This window comes from Symphodus melops (genome assembly GCF_947650265.1).
Source record: "Symphodus melops genome assembly, chromosome: 5".
Lineage (NCBI taxonomy): Eukaryota > Metazoa > Chordata > Actinopteri > Labriformes > Labridae > Symphodus > Symphodus melops.
In genome coordinates this window covers 18,748,593-18,764,346 of record NC_136695.1, presented here as the reverse complement: position 1 = coordinate 18,764,346, position 15,754 = coordinate 18,748,593, and the positions used below count along the sequence as shown (strand labels likewise).

The following is a 15,754-nucleotide window of genomic DNA, read 5'->3' as shown; positions in this document are numbered from 1 at the left end:
TGCATTAGACGGGCTCTAGCAACAAGATAGTTTACATTTATTACAAATTTCCAGCTAAATGTATAATCCAATTTTTAGTGTTTTAGCTTTTTCAACCAACCATTTGCTGTTGTAACAACCAGTACTAATAACCTACAGTAATTGTGTGGGTTCAAGTGCAAGCCCACGCTTGTGACAGTCAGGTAATGCTTGAGAAACTGTTCAAGGTAGCTCATCTGATATTACTGAAGTTTTTTAGTGAGTGTAACACAATAGAGTACAGGATATTCTACAACTTGTCACAAAAGAGAAATAAATTAAACGCGCTCCACAGCAAGTTTTTTATTACTCACTGCATTATGAGATTAACATTCATCAGCTAATCAGTTATTCACATCTTGTAGATTATCAGTTGTTTCCCGTAGTACTCTACTGTGTTGGTTGGTTTTCTTGGTACCACTGTAGTCAGTCATCTAGTGTTCATTTTGAAGTTTAACAACTGAATGCATCACATTTAGCCATTTATATAGTCTTTTTTTTTTTCAACAACCTAAATCACAGACTCGTTGTTTCTTTCATGACTAGGGAAAGCAAAGAAGCTGATAGTTTTGCCAGTTTGTTCTTTACTTACGTTTTGCATTGCAAAAAAAAGGACAACATTTTCAGGGGCTGTGCAGCACACCCCCACTTGCAGCCATTTCTAACTTCTAACAGGGAAAATTGATAAATTACAAATACCTAATGTGTGTTTAAATTTATTCAGATTTGATCACTACACAAATGTTGCAGTGAAATGTAACTTGATATCAGACTCTGGCAACTACATTTGTGTTGCATTTAAAGTGATTTACCTGACAAGTTCTTCCTATTTGTCACCTCTTAGGGGTTAAACACAATGTGGTTTTCTTGCAATAGCACCTTTATCAGTGTTGCCATGTTGTTGCATTAGACGGGCTCTAGCAACAAGATAGTTTACATTTATTACAAATTTCCAGCTAAATGTATAATCCAATTTTTAGTGTTTTAGCTTTTTCAACCAACCATTTGCTGTTGTAACAACCAGTACTAATAACCTACAGTAATTGTGTGGGTTCACATACATGTTGGTGGACACGTAGGGTAAGCTTACAAACCTTTGTTTGCTCTATTTAGCATCACTCAAACCACTGGACGGTGTGAACTCACATATTCCTCCCTGAAAAAATTAGCATCATAGCAACACTTAAATGTCAATCAGCACTATCTGGTGAGGACAGATGCAAAGGGCTTCACCTACCAGTAATATCAAGACTGTCAGCCCCCCTACACCGCATTCCTTAGCACCTGCTATACCCCCACTGTCAGTTAAACAATCACCATCAGTCACTCTACCCCCTGCATCTATGCTGACTCACTGAGGTGTCTAACCGTGTCGGGTCCATGCACATTTTGTATGACCTTTAGCATCCCCTCCCCTCATATGATGTGACTAACATTTCATCATGTTTCATGCAATAACACCTTTGATCTGTCTACAAAAGGTTTTCAATCTTTGCAAACTTGGGGGTTACACATTGATGTTTTGTTGAATGAATCAAAGTATAACCCATGCTCAACATCAGGCACACTCAAACTGCGACGTGATAACAAGTCTTGGTTAATATGAGTCGTCTTACATTACCACAGTGGCTTAATGTGAATATAGCTGACTTCAGAGGAACCGCTATCAAGATGACTGGTGTGCGCTGGAGGTATCATTGACAAACTGCCACTGTACAGCCACAGAGCCTTTTCACGGTAATCTGGGTAAACAGGACTACCCGTCACTGTTGTGGTTTGGAAGAAGTGAACCTGTGAAGGGCTTGGGGCTGGGGCTTGACACTTCTTTGTAATTTGTGTGTAAAGGAAGTGCAAGCCCACGCTTGTGACAGTCAGGTAATGCTTGAGAAACTGTTCAAGGTAGCTCATCTGATATTACTGACGTTTTTTAGTGAGTGTAACACAATAGAGTACAGGATATTCTACAACTTGTCACAAAAGAGAAATAAATGAAACGCACTCCACAGCAAGTTTTTTATTACTCACTGCTTTATGAGATTAATATTCATCAGCTAATCAGTTATTCACATCTTGTAGATTATCAATTGTTTCCCGTAGTACTCTACTGTGTTGGTTGGTTTTCTTGGTACCACTGTAATAAGTCATCTAGTGTTCATTTTGAAGTTTTACATCACATTTAGTCATTTACATAGTCTTTTTTTTTTTCAACAACCTAAATCACAGACTTGAACATGCATCATTGTGGACTTATTTAAACTAATTGTGGCATTTAGAGATTCATCTTTATTGTCCTGGGGGTAAAAAATGTTCATGTGCAGTATAGGTTTCCTTTTCAAAAGAAATCACTTTGGAATTACATGTGATTAAAAAGTTGGTTTCCCCTTCTTGCCTGTGGCTTTACATCGTGAGCATTGATCATACATCTCCTGCATGAAGCCTCTGAGAGACCTATGACTGGATGAAGTTTCCTAGTCACGTGTACACGGTGTCACTCTTTATCATATACAGGGAAAATCTGAAGATGCGAGGAAGGGATTCAATAAGCACAGAGACATCATTTAATGGGTCATTCATTTTTATTACACTATTTATTAGCTTGACCGGCTCTAATTTCTCAGATTTACAGGAACACAACAGATAACTTTTTTTCCCTTTCTTTTTCTTCCAAATTTAAATCTGTCTGCGTATTGGTGGAGCATGTCTTTGGTCAAAGGTCTGAATGAAAATGAGAAACAGCTCTCTCTCAGTGATGCTATCAACATCCTTAGAATCAATGCACTGTCATTTAATTCAGACAGACATAATTAATGTCTAACATTGAGCAACCTGTACACAAATTGATTCATTTGCTTCTACTTGTGCTTAGTGCCACTCCTTGTCAATTAGGAAGAGGCCATATGTCTGTCTCTAATTCATATTTCTGAATGTTAAAAACGTGTGTTCTCATACAAGCTTCTAAATTTACATTACAGGTGAAATGCATGACCCTTGATCCAACTGATTATTACATTTAAATAAAAAATACAGAATAATTACATCCAAAACACAGCATTGTAAAAGGCAATAATGCAGCAATTAAAATCTCAATAACATTGTTTATATTTCATCAGGAGGAAGTAAGGGGACAGACCAACAAAGAAGTCTAGAATTTGACAGAGGACTTACGTACAAATGTGATTTGAGTAACTACAGTATACACCATTCTACGTCTGCTAAATGCTGGTAGGAAACCTTCAGTGGTTTGGGAAACACAGGCAAGCTTATTCTCATCTATGGTTTCAGTAGTATCATTACAAGATCAACTGACCTAAACTGTGAACATACAACGTTTTCATTCACTGATGTAGCTGTACAAATTATACAAGGGCTTATGACTTCTCTTCACCCGTCTTAACACAAGCGCAACCTGCAATTTACCTGCCTAACCAGAGAAACAGAAGACTAATGCAAAAACCATAACTCTGATAGTCAAACTCTTTTTTTTGCTTCATTATAAAGCAAACTTTAGAAAGAAAAAGAAAAACACAACTCATAAGAAAAAGGACTTTTCCTCCAAATGGATGAACGCAGGCTTTTAAAGCAAACCCCCAGCGGTATGACATAAAAAAAAAAAAGAATAAAAAAAAAGATTTGGTTTTGGATTATCTATATTATAGCATACAGTTAAAGACGGATGAGCAAAAAGTAACATCCCACAATTTGACCTTCCTCTACCGAGATGGTCCGACAGAATGAACCTGACACACTAAGCAGTTAAACAATCAGCCAGAAAAAGGGGACAATCCCTTTTTCACTTACAGGGTCCTAGGTTGATCATAAATATGACAAACTACAATGAGTCATTCTGTGAAAAGCTAGTTACTTAAATAAAGCATCTATAGAGTACTAACATTCAATGTTGTTGAGTGTCGAGTGTCACACTTGCAGATTTAGAGGCTCACAGCATATTTTTCTACTATCATGCCTGAGTGTGGTCTGTTTTTAGGATGTACTACACACACTGACACTTCACATGACGATGGCTGTGGCCTCTTTAGACTTTCCTGCTCTGTACAAAATAGTTGAAGCTCTTCTGCGCTGACACACAGCTGACATGTGTAAAACAAACAGGCTGCTACAGGAAGAGATGAGAGGGGCATCAGGCATAGAGTCTATCTGCTGGACGTGTCTGAATTCACTACTTTGCTCTACTAGGGGGATGATGCGTTTACTTAAAAGAAGATGGAACCTCAACGTCTACCTTAAATACATTCAGAAAGAAGTAACTGTGTCATTGTCTTGTGCTGGTTTTTACAACAGTCCGTTTTCAATCAGCCATGTTAGGAAAAATGTTTCTCCTTCTCGTTACAGCACAATGTACTATTTTTTTTAAGTATTAATCCATTACATCGATGCAAATTAATCATAGAAATGTCTACATCTAGTAGTATGTATTTCTTACGTTATTTACAGTGTCCATTTTTGCACGGTGACGTTTCTGACTCTTCAAAAGCAATGACTAAAAACAACACAAATAAATACAGCAGCATCATACACCAAGTTGTCATGCTTTCATTAAAATAACAGACTTCGGATTTTTCTGTTTTACAGTTCTTTAGTTTCCAGTACAAAGGATACTTACTTATTCACCGACTTAGTTAGCTAAATTGAATATTTGGTTTGTTTTGACAAAATAGTTAATCATTTATAGAGGTCAAAAGTCAAAACATGTTTGCTGTACCATCAGAAAACAACTTCAGTGACGCCTACATGTCTCACTCACCCCTGTCTTTACTTGTTATTCACGTTTATTTATTATATAAGAGGTGCTGTCAGGTGTTACAGTAGCTCAGGGGGGTAGGGTTAGCCTGCAAATAAGCGGGGTAATTGCCCTTCCTCACTGAGTTGGTTTTATTTGCGATTTACACAATAATGTATCTAGGCTGTCACTTACACTCATCTACACAGATACAGTATATCTAACTGTGGTTCAATTTCAGCAAATAAACTACTACTGAAAAATAAATACTATAAAGCATTATGCACCGTTCAGCTTCAGTTTCCAGTGAGGGGCAACAGGTCAAGTCATGCCACTGGGATGGTTTTTTAGGGTTATGAAAGAATGCAGCATGGCTAATGGAGAGAACTATGCTCAGACTTTATCCCAGAGCAGTTTAGATTAGAACAGGTGATGTATGATTGTGTACTTATCTTATTATTCACATTCTGATGATAGGTTTTCATTGGTCATTTACAATGGGTTTGGGACGCAGCCCCTACTATTTAGTTACTTTATGCTTGCAACACATCGTCAAAGGGAGTGTAGCTGCGACATCACTGTAAGGAAGGAAGAGTGGGAGATAGGGAGGGTGGGGGGGACATAACAAGTGGTCAGGCATGACTTGTTGGCGGCCCCAGTAGCTCAGTTCATCTGTTCAAAGAATTTGTAGGTGGGGTTTTCATAGCCATGGTTTTGCATTTTGTTGAGCTGTCGTTCCTCAGGTGTCAGCATGGGGTCAACCTGCTATGAGAAAAAAAGCTCAGATTCTTGTACACTGAAAACTCAACTGAGAGATGTTTATTAAATGTGAAATATATATGGAGTGACTGGCAGATATGAATGGTTAAACAATATGATGGCAAGAGGAGCGTTTGTCTTATTAGCTCCTGAACTTTAGCTGAAATCATCTAAATAACAGATTGATCAAGTTTTATATTTCATCACAATTAGCACCTTAAAGGAAGAGTTCAACATTTTGTAAAAACACCTATTTTGCTGTTAACTCAGTATTGAATAAAAAGAACACCACCTATACATCTGTATTGTAAAGTAGCCTACGTAGCAAAGGCTAGTAGCTTAGCTTAGCTAAATATAAAGAGAGTTCTGATAATCTACTTCCATTGCTTCTGTCAGTTTTCTTTAACTTTTGCAGAGAGCAATGGTTCTGATAAATATCTTTAAAACAGTAAAATGTCCCTGCTATTAATCTTCCCTGTAAAATTTTAATTGTACTACTTAGCCTACTACTAAAAACTTGACTTTGCCCTATAGGTGTGAATTCAGGATTATAAGGTTGTTTGTGAGTCAATCAATCGATAGGTCTTGCCAAGGCTAATGCTAACCCATGAGTCAGGCATCAGAGGATATCGCTCTTTCTGACAGAACCTGTCAGTGTGGTCACAGTTAGCTGCCACACCAAAAGGAAACTTCCTTTAATAAACAGCACAAAGTCCTTTATTGGACATAAAATAAATGAATAGTGTAAAAACGCCCACTCTTTATCTTGATTCTTTTTACGGTATTTATAGACTTTATGCTGAACTAGTAAGAGCTAACCAACCGCTAACAGCATCTTGATATTTACACAAACAAAAAACACTTAAGTGCTTATTTCTTAAACTTAATGTATCATATCAATGTTTTTAGCACATGAAGAGATAATATATTGTATATATTGTTCCTCTTCCATACATTTGCATAACAAAATAATATATATATATAATTTTTATATATATAAATAATTTAAATACATTTATATATCTTTAGTGATGCTTCAAAGACTTTTACAGTCAGCAAATGTAAAATATATCTACAGTACAGTATATTGGTCCTTCTTTTAGTTACACTATTAAGGCAAAATTGCTGTGTTTCTTTCAGACTGCTTCAGCTTTGATAAAGGGCCTATCTGGAGTCGTACCTCTACGATGCCATGACTGATAGTGCCGTATGGCTTCCTGCGCACCAGCAGCAGACTGATAACCATCACCATGGCGATTGCCACAGCCACCACGAGCAGCCCCACCATGGCACCACGGTTGAATGTCTCCAAAGCATCAGGTTGCTACGGACAGAAAGAAATTGAATAAGGAGACAAAATAATAAAAGGTAACTTCATTTAAATCAATCCACATTTATTTATTTTCTAATGCAAGACGATAATCGTTATATTATATTTAGCTCCTCACCAGCTCATCTCTCTCAATCTCAGGATTGAGCTTGCTGACCACCTGCTTGAGCTCCACAGACGTGTTGATCTGAGAGAAAGGGGCAGGAAAAAATTAGCCAAAATTAATTGAAGATTAAACCTAATTAAACCTGCTCAAAGCACATATTTATTAATGTCATAATATTATCTTACCTTTTCATCATATTCATAGGTTGGGCCTCTCTCAGACGTGGTGTAATCATATTCATCAACTGCAGCCACTTTGAATAAAGGGAAAATAGAATCAAACATTAAGCTGTAAAAAAACATCTCTTTGTAAACCTCAATGTTTCACTGACATGGAATAGCAGATTACCTTTCTTATTGGACTGCACTTCTTTAGAGAGAAAGAGAAAAAGAAAAAGAAGCATTAAAGCAGCCGATGAAAACTTGCACATCCATTAACATGCCATTGAAACAATAATCTGTATGTACAGATTCTACGCAAACATGTATGCAAGAAAGTCTCCATCTGACAGCGAAAAGCAGGAACATCATCTGTACTCCTGACTCACCAGCTCCAAGAGTCGGTATGCTACTGACAATTTATTTGTCTTCATAATCATATCTGCATAAAAGTGAAGGTGATAAGCAAGTCTAGATTACACCATTAAACTTGACCAACAAATCTATTGTGATGCCATTGCTCAAAAGCCAAATCAGAGTTTACATATCCTGACTACCCTAAACACAACAAAGACCTGACATAGCTTCACAGTTGACTTTGTATAAATCTGCATCAGGATGTTATTTTGGCTAATTAAATTCCTGTTAATTCCAAATAAATAACACGAAAAGGTGTTTCTTTTTTGGCTCATGCTGCTTAAATAATCCAGAAAGAAGCAGTTGTATAGTATATATTCTAGTGTTGAACTGAGACTGACAGATGAATGGGCACTGCACTACAAGAGAAGTGATAGAACATGAAATGACAGTGTTGATGCACATGTTTACACAACCACACGGATAAAGAAAGAGGCATGTACCGTCTGTCTGATGATACACAATGATTACCAGTGGATTTTTGTGTGCGTGTGTGATTGTGTGTGTATGAGCATTAGGCGGTTACGTACCAACGCGGGCCGGGTAAGGCCTGTTCTGGAAGGCTCTCTCTTCTTCCTCCTCATCATCCTTCTCCTCCTCGCTCTCAGCAGGCAGAAGCTCCTCAGTGGTGCGCGTCTCAGAGAAGGAAGTGGTCATGAGCTCACTGATGTCGCCTCTTTCTGCCTTGACCAGCTCTTCTATAAGCCAATGCATAAATAAATAACCCACTCATTACAATATCATGACAACAAGATGTTATGCACACACATTTTTAGATTACCAAATGAGTGAAATGATGGGTGATAATGCCTAGCCTTACGTATATCATCGTGCAGCTCATCGGCTAAGGTGGGATCCTTGTACAGCAGGGCAAGACTCTGGTTCATCCTCTCCTCAATTACATGGAGATGTGTGTACACCTGCATGATATAAATATGGTTAAAAAATAAACAAAGAAAGCGTTAACAGAGTCTAAAGAATGGGCCTCTGTATAAAACAGGGCTTAGATCTTTAGAGAACCCTCAATGGCTCGATATATCTGAAGCAGAATCATAAGAGTGCTGAGATTACATTTGAATGAAAAGAAGACCGATAGCTGATTCCCCTCTGTGAGATCAGTATTTATTAACTTATCTAAGGCATGTGCTAACTGTTCAGCACAACATGCTCTATATGTTTCACTGTCAGCAGGAAGGGGCCTCAGATAGAATAATATGCCTTTTATTGTCATTATGCAAATTGTACAATGAGATTACATGACCTTAAAGTGCACACAGCTAAAAACAAAACAGCAACAACAAGAAGAGTATCGGTCCAAAATAAAACAAAACGTGACCCGAGTTAACGGAAGGTGGGATATGTGTGGTAGGACTCATTACAGTTAGCAGCATACTGAAATTGAATGAATCAGATTTCTTATTGCACAGTACGAATGTAAACTAGGGTGAATTGTATGAGGCGTTAACCATAGCAGGGTATAAAAAATATAAATATTTGCACTGTAGAAATGTAATTTTAGCAATATATAAAATATAATGTCAATTTTAGCAGTAGATCTCTTAGGCTGGAGTGCAGGGAAATTATTTCAGAAACCACACACTCTCTTTCACTCACTCACACTCACACTCACACTCACACACACTCACACACACACACACACACACACACACACACACACACACACACACACACACACACACACACGCACCTGGAATTTCATCTGTTCAGCCTTCTGAGGGTCGACAGCCACAATATGCTGGTAGTGTCTCAGTGTGTGCCTGCGGTCCTTTTGCTCTGCGGCCATGTAGCGCTTGAGAGCCTGCAACACACGCTCCGGCTGCAGGAAAGAAATGGAGAGAGACAGAGTCAGGAAATACCACACTGTACACTTAAATGTTTTTTAAAAAATCCGGTTAAGTTTTGTACCACATAGCGAAACAAAAAATGCCCTAGATTTTGAACTAAGAATTTGATATTACATAACATTTTAAGCACTTCTTAATCTGGCTTAGATCCTCCATTAAGGCACTTTTGGACATTCCAAAGACAAGGCTTAAATCTAAAGGGGACCGTGCTTTTGCCATCAGGCTCCCTCATCTTTTGAACAACCTGACGGAGGAGATGCTGTTCAGAATCAATGACACCTATCAGAACACTTCTTCAAATGGAGTTTTAAAACAATTTATTGAGAGCTAATCTCTTTTCTCTACTGTTCTTATCTTCAATCCTTATTCTGTCTCTCTTGCTGTGTATTTGCATTATTTGTCCTCTTTCTTTATGTTTATATTGATTCATTTGCATTATTTGTCCTCTTTCTTTATGTTTATATTGATTCTTTATTGGCGAGCTTTAGCTGGCCTCATTGTTTAGATTTCTGTAGTGTTGCCCTTTTTTTTCCAAAGCTCATTGTAAACTCTTTATACTATTTAATATCACTTGTATTATTTGTGTCTCAACCAATGTGTCCTTCTTGTGAACATATTTAGTTCTTGCAAGGTTTAAATGTGAGTCTTGTCTCCTCCCCTCGGTGCACTAACCTGAGGGGGGTCGGACTGTACAGCAGCCAGGTAGTTCTCCAGGGCCAGGCGTCGGTTGTTGTTGAGGATGGCCTCCACCCTCGCAAGATGAGTCTCCACCAGCCTCTGCCTCTCTCCAGCCACCTGCTCCTCCAGAGTTTGCAGCACAGATTGGAAATGCTGGTTGACCAAAGACAATGAAGTAGAATTAGAGATGAGTCAATTGCCACAACAAAATTGGAACTATTTAATTAAAGCTAATAAAGCAGGTTTCCTGCTTACCTCATTCAGAGCCTGTCGCTCTGACTTTGGCAAATTCTTTGATTGGTTGTCTGCCTCTGCCCACTCCTTCATGATCTGAGGAGTTAAAAACACGTTTTATTTTCTTTTGTAAAAGTCTCCCCTCCACTGTCGTTGTGTCATATAGAGACAGTAGTATGACCTGAAAAAACAGCTCACTGACAGAGGCTGTACCAGATGTGTACATTAAGGGTATGTATAAGTTGTCATTCATCTAAAGGTCACCAAGAGTGACCTTTAGTCACAGTGGTAACAGACCAATGGTCTGTAAGGTGACTGACTAAGTGTCACCCCTCTTTAAATTCACAACGTTGTTTGTTAAGGCTAGAAGGAACATGTGACACTTTAGGAAACACACATATTTACCAGGACTTCTTCACATAAAGTATGAACAGTTTCAGATCTGACCTCTGGGGGACGCCACAATGATATCATTGCATGACAATGAATATTCCCCCAGCGTCACAAATTTGTTGTCCATGAAATAAATTCTCACCCAGTGCAAGACTATCCCCCTTTTCCCAAACCGTCCCAAAGTTTTTTTTTTTTTTTGTTCTACTCAGAATACACTTTTGAAGGTGACTCCTATTATTCCATCTTTTTCTAGGGTTCTTCCTTGGATTTTTTCTTGCCACCCTATGACTGATTAAGCTGGGCTCTTGTAATATAGCAATAAGTAAGGTTTTTTTTACCTGCTTTTTGAATACATAATGATGAGCATGGTCTTTTTACCTGCTCTTTTGTTAATGTTAACAGACAAAAAGTAAGGTCTTTTAGATTGATTGATTGATTTTTAAGGTCTATGAATACTCCAACTGAATAATGACTGTGATCTATAGCGTTTGTGCTCTCCTCAATAGATTCTGTTAATGCCAGTCATGTTGAACAGTTTGCTCTGGATCTGTGATTGGCTGTCAGAAAGTAATTTGTCTTTGTTTGTTTATGAATTTATCTAATCTGTTACTGAATACTTTTCTAGAATTTTGGAGAATTGTGGAAGTAAAGAAACAGGCCTGTAATTTGTGAAGTGGTGTCTATAGCCAGTTTTGTACAGCGGCACAACTTTAGCAAACGATGAAGACTCCTTTGTATATGATAAACAAGCCAGGGTTAAAACAGTTGCACAACAGCAGCCTTGAGACATACACACGCAAACATGGTCAGATAGCAGTGTGATAAATAAACTCTTAACTTCTATCATGAAGGAAACTGCCACCACAAACACTGCAAAGTAAGCTGTATGTCAGATGTACTTTATTGATAATACTTTCACTCCTGTGGTACTACACTGATCTGCTCACCTTCATGCAGGTAGAACATGTTCAGGCCATCACCCCTGTCAGTCTCAAAATTAGATTAGGGAGTCTCATCGCACATTGATGAATCAGCTGTCAAATGTCCTTAAAAAAAAGCTATTAGTCTGTTCATAACCCTGTAAAAGTCACCTCATTGATTCTCTTCATTCTGCGCTCCTCCAGGTCTGTTTTGGCACGCAGGAAGTTGGCATGCTCAGTGTCATCCACTGGCTTTTCAAAATAAACATCGACACCATCTGTGGGGCGAGGTGTAGTCACTGAAAGGGGAAGACAGAAAACAGACGTGATTATTATCGGTCAGACTGCAAGACTCAGGAGGCAATTATCATATACCGGTAATAACAGGAACAGCTCTGGTCCAAATGTGAGCACCAAGAAAGGAGCAAGCGAGAGGAGAGGTCCACTCAACAAACCGGTGTGAGGAAATTTAAAAATACATTTAATTTGTCCAGGTGTGATACCAAATGGAGATTGGAATCTTTACAAACTCAAGAAGAGACAGGAAATCCACAGGTCCCATTCAAACCCAGGTAGTCCGATAGGAAGACTACAGCCCCTGTACATATTTTGATCCGCATCGGGACTTCAACCGGCAACCCTCTGGTTCCCAACCCAAGTCCCTACAGACTGATGCGGTGCAGTCCAGGCCAGATTCGTCTATGTATATATATATGATGATGTAAGTGGATCCAGAAAAGCCCTGAAGAAGACCTTGTGTAGTCATTGTTTTTTCCTGCTTGTATTTTACTTTTATATATTAATTTTCTGAAAGCCATTTAGCGGTCACACTCGCAATCCATAATGTGGCCAAGCATGTTTCACCCTTAAAGTCCAGTTCGTCAGGTACGGTACACTTCCTCGGCTTTGGCACACTTCAGAAAGGTGTGCTTCGACACGGTAAACTTCATGCAGGAGTACAAGCACACGATTCTGATTCCCTCCAATCATTCAAATATTCCTCAAATAGCAATTGAGAAACATTTATACAAAAATAGAATTAGCACCAGGTTTTTTTTGTATTACTGTGAAGATTCAAAATATTATTTTTTTAATTTCCTAAGATTTGTGGTAGTCTACTTTACCATCTGCTTCTAACTGGAGCTGGAGGTTAATGTGAGTGTGAATAAATTAACCAGCTCCTGTTTGTATTTAAAGATGCTAGCGCGCACAGCCGAAAATTGAGCTCTGGTCTCTGGCTTAAAAAGTGCAGGAGACGTGATCTGAACAGTTTACTTTGTTAAGACTGAGAAAGCAGGAGTGACTCTGCCAGTAGTTAGTTAGTCATCTGTCTGCTTTGTTAACCACAGCGTCTTATCACTGAGAGCAGGATTCACAGACAGAACGAGGCACACTCACAGCTGTCGCCCTTCATCAGGGGAGCCGAGGTGGTGGGTTTGTGGCTTTTCTCGTAGTAGAAGGAGTCCAGATAGTCTGATGTCTGGTACGGACCTGAGTCAATGGGGTATTCATATTCCACTGGATCCTTCACAGCGATCGCCTCCTCTTCTTCTTCGTCCTCTTCTGGCTCATCCTCGTCAACTTCATCCTCCTCCTCCTCATCTTCCTCCTCCTCTTCCTCCATAACTTCTTCGTCCTCCTCTTCCATATCAGCCTCGTCCACATCCGTATCAGGAGAGGGGCTCGGGGTGGGGGCTGTCACTTGGGTACTGCAGGGGGAAAAAAGGGGGAACAATCTGATGATGACAAACACATTTTGTCTCACTCTCCAACATGTGTGTGGTCAGGTTGAGTCGTCTTACATAGAGTTGTGTTTTGCACTGGACTGAGCTGGGAGGGTTTGAGGACCGGCAGGGAGGTCTCTTTCCTCCATCTCTCCTTTCCCGGCGGAGCTCCCTCGGCCTGGGCAGCACACATATTCCACTCCACGGAAATGATCTTCACATGGCAACAGCATCCCATAGCTGTGGAGCTCCAGATTTTCTGCAGCACATTCCTGAGAGGAAGATACACACAGATCCACACATTTAAAGACATTATGTATAATGAAATTTAAGTCTTGTTTAAGCTCACTGACTTTTCTCTAAATATAACACGTTGAGGTTGCAGAATAGGCTTCCTCTGCAAGAAACACATCAGGTAGGCGTACGAATAAGTCTGATATGATGCATAACACAACACTGCCCAGACATGTCTAGTCTGGTCTCCTCATCCTCTAACAGCTCACTACAGGAGAGGCTTTAAATACACAGCAGAGAGTTCATTCTGAAATCAAATGTTCAACATCAGAAAAAAATCGTTCTTTTGCTTTTAAGAGATAGAAAACATTTCTTTCATCATCTTATCCTACATGTTTAACGTCGGCAACTTCCATTTATCCGCCTGCTCACCTCCTTAGCAATATTGTGCCAATAGACGTAACTCTCGCAGGCATCCATCTGCTCCTGGTGGAGGAAACGGCAGCGGTCAGGCACCAACAGGGCCTCACTCACATACTCGCCCTCTAGGGTAGGAATGAGGAAAAGATGAAGTCAATGCAAGAAGAGATGAAAGCAATGTCAAAAGTTAGACTTCAGACTTGCATCATTACTATAGACTTGAGTGTTTGAACATCAAGCACTTTGTGCTTTAATAAGTTCAGGAAGAGTGATCTTGGAACAAAGTAGTTAGAGGGGGAATTGGTCCATTAATAAGAAGTGACAGAAAGCATAAAAGTGTAATGATGGTGCACTTAGAGCAGACACACTGCTGCTTCAGTAGTCATATTAGTTGAAATGTGTTTTTCAACATTTATTGCGAAAAAATGGATCCAAATGAAAACATTAAATGAAAATTCTGAAATATACATGTTTCATAATGGATATATTTATTATTTTTTAAAGCAGGTCTCTTTACATTCAGTTGTTTAATTCCTTAGGGGTTTTACAGTGCTGCGCACTAAATTAAAAATGTTTCATGAATCCAGACTGACTCTATTCATTACTCATTTATGTTATCTCATATGGTTTGCTTGTCTGCCCCCTAGTGGTTGAATACAGATAGTTATTGTCTGTTAACTAAAATCACATTCAAGTCGTTACAGAAGCTTCTATTTGTAGAATAGACATGAAGAAACTGTTTCTTTTTCAGCTTTACTAAATCCCATTGAAACACTACGCGGGTTCATGACAATTTTTTGTTTTCAAAGAAAGTCCTATGAAGAACCGGCACATTCAAACACAGTTGTTGTTTTGGTTGGGCCATAAACAATAAACAAAACAAGAGTACAACAAGAGTACCAATACCATTAAACAAATTACATTTACATATTAGTGTTATCTTCCCAGTCCTGCATTTTTAAATGTTTCATTGGTGAGTTTAATAGGTTCTGGTTAAAGTGGATGTTGTTCCTGTTGAACCAAGTAAGCTAGCTGCTATCCCTCTGTTGCTAGTGAAGCTGAGCTAACTAGGCTAAATATAGGTCAGTGTTGAAGCAGCTTCAGCAGCAGCTTAAAGTATGAACACGAGCGTGACATTGATCAGCAAGAAGGCAGATATGATATTTCCTAAAATGTACTTACTTACTTTTCTCAATAAGTTCTGTTGATTTAATGGTCAAAGAGGCCTAACTGCTTAGACACCTAACATCTCCTTCCTGTTCCCTCTCCTTATATAAACACTGCCCATATTTGAACAAAGGCCAAATACTAAAAAGGAAGAAAAGCTTAAACTTTACGTTATAAAATAGATATCATGACAGTAAGGGCACAGACGGCATCATTCCTTATCAATCTTAAAAATAATGTACATTCTTCTATATTCTGTGTTCCTGATATAGCGACTGTCTGATGGCGGTGAGGTGTGTTGCTCTTACCCAGACAGCGGTAGGGCAGCACTATGAAGGGGTGTGTCTGGCAGTGGCCCCAGCCTTTCTTACACCAGCCAGGGATGGTGACGGGTCTTTTTGACTCCTCTATGTGGGAGATGGTGAGTGCTGGGTACACCTGGATGAACGGGTACATGCAGAGACAATAAAAACACAGAAACAGGTGGATGGATGGACAGAACAGAGGGATGAAGACAGAGGAGCAGAGGATGGGGAGAAATTGATTATAGAGGAGGTTTGGAGGGATCATAAGGGAAGAGAGGGAGGAGGACA

The 15,754-nt window shown here is 39.1% G+C and overlaps 1 protein-coding gene across 4 annotated transcripts; it reads right to left on the bottom strand.

The window, feature by feature from the left end:
- Positions 1-2,575: 2,575 nt before the first annotated feature.
- Positions 2,576-15,635, bottom strand: aplp1 (amyloid beta (A4) precursor-like protein 1). 4 transcript variants are annotated; one of them, XM_079345074.1, is made up of 15 exons: positions 15,470-15,635; positions 14,007-14,119; positions 13,419-13,612; positions 13,015-13,325; positions 11,788-11,915; positions 10,325-10,399; positions 10,064-10,222; positions 9,235-9,363; positions 8,347-8,446; positions 8,057-8,224; positions 7,300-7,320; positions 7,137-7,204; positions 6,964-7,032; positions 6,696-6,839; positions 2,576-5,521 (listed from the first exon to the last, which is right to left on the bottom strand). In XM_079345074.1, exons 1-15 carry the CDS (start codon positions 15,615-15,617, stop codon positions 5,420-5,422), a joined length of 1,929 nt encoding a protein of 642 aa, XP_079201200.1. In that variant the 5' UTR covers positions 15,618-15,635; the 3' UTR covers positions 2,576-5,419. The 4 variants fall into 4 exon arrangements, with proteins under 4 accessions (XP_079201200.1, XP_079201201.1, XP_079201202.1 ...); XM_079345075.1 differs by having other exon boundaries at positions 2,576-5,518; XM_079345076.1 differs by having other exon boundaries at positions 7,300-7,317.
- Between the last annotated feature and the right edge of the window lie 119 nt (positions 15,636-15,754).

Coding starts and splice junctions, on each gene's coding strand:
- aplp1 (XM_079345074.1), bottom strand. CDS start 15,617: ATGTACCCGTTCATCCAGGTGTACCCAGCACTCACCATCTCCCACATA. Junction 10,223..10,324: donor AGCGACAGGCTCTGAATGAG/GTAAGCAGGAAA, acceptor TTGGTCAACCAG/CATTTCCAATCTGTGCTGCA. Junction 7,321..8,056: donor GCCTTACCCGGCCCGCGTTG/GTACGTAACCGC, acceptor TTCTCTCTAAAG/AAGTGCAGTCCAATAAGAAA.